Source organism: Indicator indicator, chromosome 3, assembly GCF_027791375.1.
Source record: "Indicator indicator isolate 239-I01 chromosome 3, UM_Iind_1.1, whole genome shotgun sequence".
Classification (NCBI taxonomy): Eukaryota; Metazoa; Chordata; class Aves; order Piciformes; family Indicatoridae; genus Indicator; species Indicator indicator.
Window position 1 is genome coordinate 44,977,203 of NC_072012.1, and position 12,207 is coordinate 44,989,409.

At 45.5% G+C, this 12,207-nt stretch overlaps 1 protein-coding gene across 1 annotated transcript in view; it reads left to right on the plus strand.

Moving 5' to 3' along the window:
• Positions 1 to 12,207, plus strand: part of VWF (von Willebrand factor) — a 160,032-nt gene that overhangs the window by 80,259 nt on the left and 67,566 nt on the right. Inside the window, exons 26-29 of the mRNA XM_054399900.1 lie at positions 1,548 to 1,683; positions 5,586 to 6,925; positions 7,879 to 7,998; positions 10,267 to 10,410. Of these exons, the coding sequence (XP_054255875.1) occupies positions 1,548 to 1,683; positions 5,586 to 6,925; positions 7,879 to 7,998; positions 10,267 to 10,410 (1,740 nt within the window). The remainder of the gene's footprint in view (positions 1 to 1,547; positions 1,684 to 5,585; positions 6,926 to 7,878; positions 7,999 to 10,266; positions 10,411 to 12,207) is intronic.

Below are 12,207 nucleotides of genomic sequence, written 5' to 3' on the forward strand. Positions count from 1 at the left end.
AAAAGGTTTCAGGGAGATCTAAGAGTATCCTTCCAGTAGCTGAAGGGGGCTCCAAGAAGGCTGCAGAGGAACTGTTTGCAAAAGCCTGCAGTGACAGGATGAGGAGCAATGGTTTGAAATGAGAGAAGAGCAGATTTAGATTGGATGTTAGAAACAAGTTCTTTAGCATGAGGGTGGTGGAACACTGCAACAGGTTGCTCAGGGAGGTAGTTGAGGCTCCATGTCTGGAGATCTTCAAGGTGAGGCTGGACAAGGCTGTGAGCAACTTGCTCTAGTGGAGAATGTCCCTGCTGTCTGCAGAGGGGTTGGACTAGCTGAGCTTTGGAGGTCCCTTCTAACCCAAACCATTCTATGATTCTATTGCATGAAAAGAGGTCTTATACTCCAGAAATCACAGAATCCTAGAATGGCTTAGGTTGGATAGGCTGGAAGGGACCTTAAAGATATACTCCAACCTCCCCCACATGGGCACAGATGCCTCTCAACTAGGCTCAGCAGCTCCAGGCCACATCCAACCTGGCCTTGAACAGCCCCAGGGAGGAGGAATCCAGGAAATCCACAGGATTCCTGTGCAACCTGTTCCAGAATCTTACCACCCTTATACTGAAGGACTCTGAGCTTTCACCTCTTTCTTACTGCATTGTTCTTGCAGATTGATAAGGCTGGGTGTTGCAAAAGACAGAAGTAGCAGTTATTTGCTTAACAAGCTCTCACCTCTTTCTTACTGCATAAGGAGGAAGCTTTGAGTTTGTCAAAAGATCACAGAGTGTGAAGGGCATGAAGTGGTGTCTAGAAGAGAATGAAACACTGCTGGCAAGAATGACAGAGGATGGGAATGGGGTGATAAGAAAGGAAGCTAGGAGCAAAGTTCAAGAGGGGAGTGAAAGCTCTCATGAATAAATAGCTTCCAAAGGCAGACTGGTGTGCTGTGCCCTGGTACCTGTGATATGTGAGGGTTGGGGGAGAAATAAATGGAAAAGGAAAATGCCATTTTCTCCTGTCATCTTCAGTGCTAGGTTAAGTACTTCCCATATCTAAATCTTTTTGGGATGTCAGGTAATGACAGGACTAGGGAGAATGGAATAAAACTAGAAATGGGTAGATTCAGATTGGATGTTAGGAAGAAATTCTTCACCCTGAGGGTGGTGAGAAACTGAAACAGGTTGCCCGGGGAGGTGGTGGAATCCCCATCCCTGGAGGTTTTTAAGGCTAGGCTGGTGGCTCTGAGCAACCTGATCTAATGTGAGGTGTCCCTGCCCATGCAACTAGATGATCCTTGAGGTCCCTTCCAACCCTAACAAGTCTATGATTCTGTGAAGGAAGGAAATGCTTCTCTGTGTCAAGCTGGCAGTGGCCATAACACAAGCACAGCATTCAGAACATTTGAGCCCAACTCAGAAGCTTTGTCATGTTGTTTTGGGGTGTGTTTGGGTTTGTGTTGGTTTTTTGCTGTTGTGTTGTTTCATTTTTCCTTTTGTAAATGCAGTGATTAGCTTTGCAGCTGATGAAAACTGGCATCTTTGTATTACTGTGCTCTTTTGAAACAGGGAAAATACTTGATGAGCTGTCCCTGGATTGTGTCAGTCCTGAAGAATGTCCAATCTGTGAAGTTGAAGATACCAAGATCCCACATGGAAAGAGAATAGTTTTGAACAGAGATGACCCACAGCACTGTCAGTCTTGGTATGATGGCTTTATGCAGTCCAGTATCCTGTTGAGTAGGATGAAGGGAGAGAGATGAAGCACATCCACGTTCTGAAGGGGGCGTAGAAGAAAGCAAAGAAGGGACTTTTTACAAGGGCCTGTAGTGACAAGATGAGAGGAAATGGATTGAATCTTGAGGAGGGCAGGTTAAGATGGGAGATTAAGAAGAAATTCTTTACAGTGAGGGTGGTGAGACCCTGGAATAGGTTGCTTGGGGAGGTTGTGGATGCTCCTCCCTGATTGACCAGGTTGGATGAGACCTTGAGCAACCTGGGCTGGTGGGAGGTGTCCCTGCCCATGGCAGGTGGGTTGGAACTGGGTGATCTTTATGGTACCATCCAACCTAAACCATGCCTGGGTGCAAAATGCTGTGCACCATGAAATGCAGCAGACAATGATTTTCACAGAATCACAGAATGTTATGGGGTGGAAGGGACCTCAAAAGATCATGCAGTCCATCCCCCCTGCCAGAGCAGGGTCACCTAGAGCAGATCACACAGGAACACATCCAGGTGGGTTTTGAATGTCTCCAGAGAAGACTCCACAACCTCCCTGGGCAGCCTGTTCCATCCCCTCACCACTCTCTCAGATGTACTGCCCAGTGGCATATTGCACCATGTAGCATCTAAAAGCTGACATTCCCTAGATGTGAGGCCTCACCTGGAATATTGTGTCCAGTTCTGGGCTCCCCAGTTCAAGAAGAACAGGGATCTACAAGACAGAGTCCAAAGGAGGGCTACAAGGATGATAAAGGTACTGGAGCACTGCCTTATGAGGAGAGGTTGAGAGCCCTGGGGCTGTTTAGTCTGGAGAGGAGAAGACTGAGAGGGGATCTGATAAATGTCTATAAATTTCTGAGGGCTGGGGGTCAAGAGGGAGGGGACAGGCTCTGCTCAGTTGCACCCTGTGATAGGACAAGGGGCAATGGATATAAACTACAGCACAGGAGGTTCTGCCTCAGCATGAGGAGGAACTTCTTCACTGTGAGGGTGACAGAGCACTGGAACAGGCTCCCCAGAGAGGTTATGGAGTCTTCTTCTCTGGAGACTTTCCAGACCCATCTGGATGTGTTCCTGTGTGACCTGTGCTAGATTCTATGGTCCTGCTCTGGCAGGGGGTTTGGACTCGATCTCCTGAGGTCCCTTCCAACCCCTAACATCCTCTGATCCTGTGATCCAGACCCTTGGTGTGGATGCTTTCCCCAGTCACTTCTAATGCTGTGAATACAAGAGAGCTTTCCATCATGTAATTTGGCCATATCTAACAGAACTTGAGTTCTGCTGCTTCTGGAGCAGCTATTAGCCCAGACTTACACCTTAGTTCTAAATGCTCTGAACCTCACAGAAGCTCTGAGTAGGTATGAAGACTGAATTCCTGGCCTCTTTCCAGGGCTAGCATACATCTGTGCTATAAACCCAGGGCATGAGACTGTTAGGCTAATCAGTTAAATGAATTGTATTTTTCAACAGTATGCCCTAAGAGCCTAGAATTCCATCAAAAGGTTAAAAAAAAAAAAAGACTCTTCATAAATGAGTCTCTGTTCCCTAATTTTTGTAATCCTTAATAATAATCTATCTTAAATGTTGATTCACTGGCTGCTGCTCACAAAAGATTTCAGAGCACTAGGAAAACTTACCTCACTAGGGAAACATCCTTTTGCATAGCTGTCACCTAATTTAGATGCCTACACCATCTGTACAAACAATAGAAAATATTGCACACACACACACACACACACACAAAATGAATTTTAGAGCAAATATCCAAAGGAAATTGGAAACTAGAAGAGGCTTGTTCATATTAGGATTAAAACAATAAATCTTCTGTTGCTGTGCATGAATGCCAAAAGTAGCTGTGCATTCTTCAATTAGGAAGAGACAAAGGCAGCTGGAAAAAAAAAGATAGGGCTGAAACTGGGAGAACTTCAACTAAGGTGCCCCGTGTGAAGTCAGATCTTTTCCTGGAGAGTGGCACCTTCTTCCAGTATTGACTTCTTCCAGTTTGTACATCCTTGGTTTGCTCTGGCAGTCAAATCAAGCATTTTTTCTAGGGCTTTGCTTGTTCACAAACTTTTCCTGTTCTATCTCTTGTCCAGTAACTCAAGGATAACACATTGAACTTCCAATATCTGAAGGGGGACTACAAGAAAGCTGGTGAGGGACTTTTTAGGGTGTCAGGTAGGATAGGACTAGGGGGAATGGATCCAAGCTAGAGGAGGGGAGATTTAGATTAGACATTAAGAAGAAGTTCTTCACCATAAGGGTGGTGAGACACTGAAACAGGTTGCCCAGGGAGGTGGTGGAAGCCTCATCCCTGGAAGTCTTTAAGGCCAGGCTGGATGTGGCTCTGGGCAACCTGATCTAGTGGAAAGTGTCCCTGCCCATGGCAGGGGGGTTGGAACTAGATGATCCTTGAGGTCCTTTTCAACCCTGACAATTCTGTGATTCTGTGACCTGTGCATGAGTATAGTCAGGTTCTTTGCTCTGATAAGTAAAAAGAATCATGCAGCTTGGAACTAGAAGAACAAAATGATTAAGTGAAGTAAAAGGAATCATGTAGCTAGGAATCAGAAGGGCAAAATGATAAGTGAAGTAAAAAGAATCATGCATCTAGAAGTTAGAAGGGCAAAAGACATGATTTATAAACAAGTTCCTAAAAGGCTGAGGGTGACACAGGTGAAAAATCTCATGGTGGTACAGGAGGATGAATAGTGGAAAAGGCAGAGTTGAGAGAATAAGAAAAATGGGAGCTGAGATGGAAAAGGGAAGAGAAAAATGTGCTAATGGAGGGGAGTAGAAATGGTGAGGGAAGACAGAGGACTGAAAAGAGATAACTAGGGTTGACATACATAATTTAATATGAGAGAATCAACTGAAAAAGAACCTGGAAAATAAACAAGCAAGAGAGACAAATAACCCAGAGGATCAACAGGTGCCAAAGTTGTATTCAAGCCAAAATGAAGTCAGGAAAAAGACAAAGGAACTTAGTCCATTTTGGATGTAGAGTAAAGGTTAAAGTCTAGGTAAATCTAGCTTCATCTTGGAGTCTGCTAAGTGGCCCCACCCCTGGAGATATTCAAAGTTATGCTCAACATGGCTCTTGGGCAACCTGATCTAGTTGAGGATGCCCCTGCTGACTAGGGGGTTGGACTAGATGACCTTTGAAGGTCCTTTCCAACCCAGACCATTCTATGATTCTATGAAAGCACCTTTCCTGCTCTAGGATTTTACTCTGTTAGCTGCCTGCAGTTTGCCTCATTGTGAAGCAAACCAGGTCTGCCAGGTCAGTCCAGCAGTGGCTTGTAGGCAGCTGTATGGCTGAAACTCATTTGATTTGCAGACAGCTTCCAGGCATAGATTTTATGGTTTATGTCAAAGTCTGTTCTTCCACTGACAAACACATCATAGTTTACCATAAATTCTCAACAAACATGCATGAACACAGAAGGATTTTTGGGGTTTCTTTTGAGATATTTAACTGTTTCTGTATGGAAAACAGGGCTGAGGACCATCATGTTTTCACTGTTATGAAACAACTGTCATAGAATCATAGAACTGTTAGGGTTGGAAGGGACCTCAAGGATCATCCAGCTCCAACCTCCCTGCCACGGGCAGGGGCACCTCACTCTACGTCAGGTTGCTCAGAGCCACATCCAGCTTGGCCTTAAAAACCTCCAGGGATGAGGCTTCCATCACCTCCTTGGGCAACCTGTTCCAGTGTCTCACCACCCGCATGGGGAAGAATTCCTTCCTAACATCCAATCTGAATCTACCCACCTCTATTTTTTCTCCATTCCCCCTTTTTTATTATTATGTGAGTGATGTGGTAGTATAAGTGTTGATTTTTATTTTTAATAGTTAAATCTGCTCTTTCTTTTGCAGTCTGTGTGAAGGAAAGAACTTAACCTGTGTAGCCTGTGAACCAGTGGAAGACACCCTGATGCTGACAACACCTATTCCAGAGGAGGACATTGAACTACCCCCCAGCGAATACTCCTGCAGCAAGATGATGGACTTGGCCTTCCTCATGGATGGCTCCAATAAACTGTCAGAGGAAGACTTTGAACAGCTGAAGACTTTCATAATTGGCATGATGAGGAAACTCCACATCTCCCAAAAGAAAATCCGAGTGTCCATTCTCGTCTATAGGGCAGGCCCCACCATCTATCTCGGCCTTAAGGACGTCAAAAAACAATCCCAGATGAGAAAAATTGTCCAGGGCATAAAGTACACGGGGGATGAAGTAGCATCTGCCCCTGAAGTCCTGAAATACACCGTGTTTCACGTGTTTGAGAAGGCAGAGCGGAGCAACGCCGCCAGGATCGCCGTGCTCTTTATCGCCAGCAAGTCTCCGGGGAAGCTCCGCAACATCGTCACCGTTCTGAAGAACAAAAAGATCGCAGTGCTGCCTGTGGGCATCGGCCCCCACGTCAGCCTGGGGCAGATCAGGTTCATCGAAGAGCAGTCCCAGGATAACAAAGCCTTCCTGGTGAACAACGTGGCAGAGCTGATGGAGAGCAGGGATCTCCTCATCGATCACCTCTGTGACCTTGGGCCTGAAGAAAGTTCTCTGTTGCAATCGACGTCCGCCCCAACGTTATCCAGCGTCTTATTTCCCTCCTGGGGACTCACAGCACCACCCCCCCTTTCCAAAAAGTCCCCTGCCAAAAAGCTGGACATTGCTTTCATTGTGGAAGGATCTGACCATGTAGGGCAGGAAAACTTCAGCATTGTCAAGACGTTCCTTGAGAGGGTGATCACGGGGATGGATGTGGGGCAGGAGGATGTTCATGTCACAGTCATGCAGTATTCAGAGGCTGTCACTCTGGAGTATTCCTTTAGGGAAACACAGTCAAAGGAAAGTATTATTGAGAAGGTGAGGAGCATCCCCTACCAAGGAGGGAAGGCTACCAACACTGGGAATGCTCTTGATTATATTTCCAAGCACACTTTTACAGCAGTGAACGGGGGCAGGCAGGACGTCCCTCATTTAGTCTACATGGTGTCATCCAGTCCTTCCACTGATGTTATCACACGACCTCCAAGCACCATAAATGTTATTCCCATAGGCATAACTCCCAGTGTAAACATCCAAGAGCTCAGGCAGATCAGTCAGCCTAATGACCCAATTATTTTGCATAGTTATAGTGCACTTCTTAAAGAAGCCCCTGAATTAGTGCTGCAGTCGTGCTGCTCCCGTAAAGCCTGGACAGGAATTCCAGGTAAAGTTGGACATCATTTCTGTGTCATGTCCTCATTCCTCTGTGCTGTCTCATCCATTTCCCCCTCACATTACTGAAATCTGAAGGGTTCTGATAGCTCATTTGGTGTCTTGCTGCCCAAACACAAGGTCCTGCACCTGGGTCACGAAAACTCTCACTATCCACATTAGGGGAAAAGCAGAAATTGAAACCTGCTTATTTCACTGAATAGAATTCTCAAGGTTTTCGTTAAAGGGGTTTCAATTATTGTTTCTACTGGTCAGTATCATTGAATCATAGAATAGTTTGGATTGGAAGGGACCTCCAAAAGTCATCCAGTCCAAACCCCCTGCAGACAGCAGGGACATTGTCCACTAGAACGGGCTGCTCAAAGCCTTGTCAAGCCTCACCTTGAATATCTCCAGGCATGGGGCCTCAACTACCTCTCTGGGCAACCTGCTGCAGTGTTCCACCACCCTCTTGCTAAAGAACTTGTTCCTCACATTCAATCTAAATCTGCTCTTCCCTCATTTCAAACCATTGCTCCTCATCCTATCACTGCAGGCCTTTGCAAACAGTCCCTCTCCAGCCTTCTTGGAGACCCCTTCAGCTACTGGAAAGCTGCTCTTAGGTCTTCCTGGAGCTTTCTCTTCTCCAGGCTGAATAACCCCATCTCCCTCAGCCTGTCCTCACAGTAAAGCTGCTCCATCCCCCTGATCATTTTCATGGCCGTCTTCCAGAGCCACTCCATCAGGTCCATGTCCTTCCTATGTTGAGGGCTCCAGACCTGGATGCACTACTCCAGGTCTTACCAGAGCAGAGCAAAGTGGCAGAATCCCCTCTCTCATTTTCCCAGAACACAGATCCCTCTGCCCTTTCTTCTCCTGCCACAAGGTTTGCAGATGCTCCTACTGGTTTATTATGTTTAAATAACCTTTATTTATTAATTAAGTTTTTTTTTTTTCCTTCCTCAGAGTTGTGTAACAAACCAATGGATGTCATGTTTCTTCTGGATGGAAGTTCTAACATTGGAGCATCTGAATTTGAGGAAATGAAGAACTTTGTCCGGGCATTTATTGAAAGCGTTGAGATCAGTATGTATTTGGCTTTAAACACACCAAGACATTTTGGGGTTATTTTTTTCTGCTTATACAGGACAAAACAGCATCTCAATATAGGTTTTTCATTTTTTTTCTTTTTTATCTTTAAATGACTCATTGCAGTCCCTGACAGAAGAAGAAAAGAGAAGTTTATCTTGGGGAACTCAGGCTAGTAAAGCTTTGGATTCAGATGCAGTTCATTTTAGTCCCAAACTAAGGTAGTCTACGGTTTAGGTGAATCCAGTCTAGGGAATCACCTGGTGAGGAATACCTTGGACAGCATGTCTGATGAGTGCTTCCCTTTATGCTCTGATAGGTATAAGAAATTTGTGTGCCAAGCAGGCAAAGAGAATGGAGGTTTAGCTCTTAGTCTATGTCAGAAAAGCAAAACCAGTTTGCTTTGGGTTCACTTCTGGATTAGGTTCAATAGACTTGAAAATAATAGTTCCAGTTCAGTTCTGCTTGAAAGGATGTTGTATAATTCAGAGGGGTTTGAGTTAGGTCTGGTCCCACTGCAAGGTTTTGGGCTTTGGAACAGATATTTCTGGTTCTAGCCAGCCCTTTTTGGCTAACCTGGGATGCATGTTGGAGGACAGACACTTTTTGGGACACTAAACTTGCAGAGGATGTACTGATGAGATGCACCTTGTCTTAGGTCATTTAGCACAGGTAGACACCTGGGCAAAATGCTTTGTATCCTGCACATACATTAAGGAACCATGCAACACATAGTTCACAGAATCACAGAACTGTCAGGGTTGGAAGGGACCTCAAAGATTACGGAATCACAGAATCAATAAGGTTGGAAAAGACATCAAGGATCATCAAAGTCCAACCTGTCACCCAAGACCTCATGACTACTAAACCATGAAGATCATCCAGTTCCAACCCCCCTGCCGTGGGCAGGGACCCTTTCCACTAGATATGGTTGCCCAGAGCCCCATCCAGCCTGGCCTTAAAAACTTCCATGGATGGGGCTTCCACCATCTCTTTGGGCAACCTGTTCCAGTGTCTCACCACCCTTATGGTGAAGAACTCCTTCCTGATGTCTAATCTAAACACAGGATCAAAGAAATTGAAGTTAGGACATCACATGCCATTGTACCACATCTGTCCACATGGCAGTAGAATTTGGTTTAACAAAGCTGGAATTTTCATGGTTCAAATTTGGACTTTTTCAATTCGGCATCAAACCCTTTCCTTGCAGCAAGCACTGTTGCTGTTGGTTCATCCTTATGTTCACATAGAACCTCCTCTGCTCCAGCTTGCACCTGTTGCCCCTTGTCCTGTTGTTGGACATCACTGAGAAGTGCCTGGCTCCATCCTCCTGAGACATATTTATATATTGCCAAGTTCAGTTCTGCAAGTCTGATATCTGTTTGCTATCTCTAGCAACCCTCTGTTAATAATTTAATTTATCTTGCATAATGTATAAGCAGAACCAGGGTCAGAGAACAGCAGAACTTGGAATTCATCTCCATTCTTCTTTGCAGGTCATGCTCCCTGGTTGAACTTATATCCCATGCCGTAGCCTGATGCCTGTCACACTATGATCTGTGGCAGAAGGAAATCAGCATGAAATCATAGGATCATAGAATGGTCCAGGCCAGAAGGGACCTCCAAAGGTCATTTTGTCCAACCCCCCTGCAGCCAGCAGGGACATCCTCAACTAGATCAGGTTGCCCAGAGCCCTGTTGAACTTCACCTTGAATATCTCCAGGGATGCCCAGGGAGGTGGTGGAGTCACCATCCCTGGAGATGTTCAAGAAAAGACTGGATGAGGAACTTGGTGCCATGGTCTAGTTGATTGGATAGGGCTGGGTGATGTGTTGGACTAGATGATGTTGGAGGTCTCTTCCAACCTGGCTGATTCTATGATTCAATGATTCTAAAAATCTAAAACAAAAGTGACATTTAGACAGTTTTAATACGGAAAAAGAATAATTGGAGATGACTAAAGTGAATTTCTGCAATCAGAGTCAGGTTAATGTGAGGCAAAATGCTGCATGTTGATTCCTGACAGAAAAGCAGCTGTTTCTTACATGTTTTTGGTTTTGTTATGTTTTGTTTTGTTTCTTTTCACGTGCATGATTTAGTTTAGATCTTGTGACTGAAAATGCAGCTTTCACACTCTGATGTAAATCACTGTCTAGTTGTGCTTTAATGCAAAACACAAACCCAATGTATCCTTTAGATTTTTTTTTCCCCTAAAGACATTTGTATGCACTGCTTAAAATGTTTATTTTCTGCTCTCTGCTTCAGGCAATACTTCAATTCATGTGGCAGTTCTCCAGTATGCCAGGGAAAACAATCTAGAAATTTCATGGAACGTGCCTCAAGAGCCTGTAAGGCTGGTAGAGATGCTGCACTCCATCCAACAAAGGGAACAAGGTCCTACCAGACTGGGTGAGTGATCATGTGGATGATGATGTTAAAACAAGAAGGGGGGAAAAAAAACACCAAACCAAAGAGAAATGCTAAATATATTCTGGCCCCAACTACCAATTTCTGTCAGTGCTATTGTGGAAGTGTTCTGCAGCAGGTCTCTCAGCTTTTGTTAGTTCTCTTATATCTTTACTATGAGTAGATTTCTCATAAAATCACAGAATGGCTCCAGCTGGAGGGGGCCTCAGAGATCCTTTACTCCAACCTCCCTGCCATGGGCAGGGACACCTCTCAAATAGACTCAGCTGCTCAGGGCCTCATCCCACCTGGCCTTGAACACCTCCAGGGAGGATGCATTCACAGCCTCCCTGGGCAACCTGTTCCAGAGTCTCACCACTCTTGTACTGAAGAACTTCTTCCTAAGATCCAGTCTAACCCTGCTCTCCCTCAGCTTCAAACCATTCCCCCTTGTCCTGTCTCTAGACACCCTGATGAAAAGTCCCTCTGCAGCCTTCCTGTAGGACCCCTTCAGGTATTGGAAGGCCCCCTTGGAGCCTTCTCTTCTCCAGGCTGAACAACCCCAGCTCCCTCAGTTTATCCTCATAGCAGAGGTGCTCCAACCCTTGAATCATCTTTGTAGCCCTCCATTTTCCCTATTAAAACACATCCCTAGGTTACTTGAATTAAGGTTTATCTTCGTGTATTTTGGAAAGAAGATGACAGATTTCTTTGGAGCATTGAAATAATTCTCAGGGTTGCAGACATTATCTTGCAGCAAGCAGAACATAATTAAGAAGTAAGGACGTTGGTCATTAACCATTCATCATCAATTGTTTGATTAGATGTTTAGCACACAAGTGCTTATGGTGACTTCAACAGCTTCCCTTGCCAGATGCTTGTTGCTTTGTCCTGAGCCAGTGCAGCTGATGTGGTGAACACTTGCAGCCCAGAAAGCCAACTGTGTCCTGGGCTGCATCAAGAGAAGTGTGGCCAGCAGGGCAAGGGAGGTGATTCTCCCCCTCTGCACAGCTCTGGTGAGACCCCACCTGGAGTACTGTGTCCAGTTCTGGAGCCCCTATTACAAGAGGGATCTGGAGGTGCTGGAACATGTCCAGAGAAGGGCCATGAGGATGATCAGAGGGCTGGAGCTCCTCTCCTATGAGGTCAGGCTGAGAGAGTTGGGGTTGTTCTGGAGAGGAGAAAGCTCCAAGATGACTTTCTTGTGGCCTTCCAGTACCTGAAGGGGGCTACAAGAAAGCTGTTGAAGGACTTTTTAGGGTGTCAGGTAGTGATAGGACTAGGGGGAATGGATCCAAGCTAGAGAAGGGGAGATTTAGATTAGACATTGGGAAGAAATTCTTCACCACGAGGGTGGTGAGACATTGTCACAGGTTGCTCAGGGAGGTGGTGGAAGCCTCATCCCTGGAATTTTTTAAGGCCAGGCTGAATGTGACTCTGGGCAACCTGATGTAGCGTGAGATGTCCTTGCCCATGGCAGGGAGGTGGGAATCAGATGATCCTTGAGGTCCCTTCCAACCCTGACAATTCTATGATTCTATGACAATTATTTAGCAAAACATTATTCTGTGACTTTCAGTTCCCTCATCCAAGTTGCTGTGCTGACCCCACAAGCACTTGGGCTGGCACAAGGCTGGGAATGGTGCCAGGGAGCAAGGATCTACCTAAGGTGGCACTTTAGCTGAAGAGTTCCTTGTGAAACATCATCTTCTCTTCCAGACAACTGCATCCTGAAAAAGAAAAAAAAGAACCCCACGTTGTCCACTTCAGTTTTCATGTGCTAAAACATAAGACAGATTT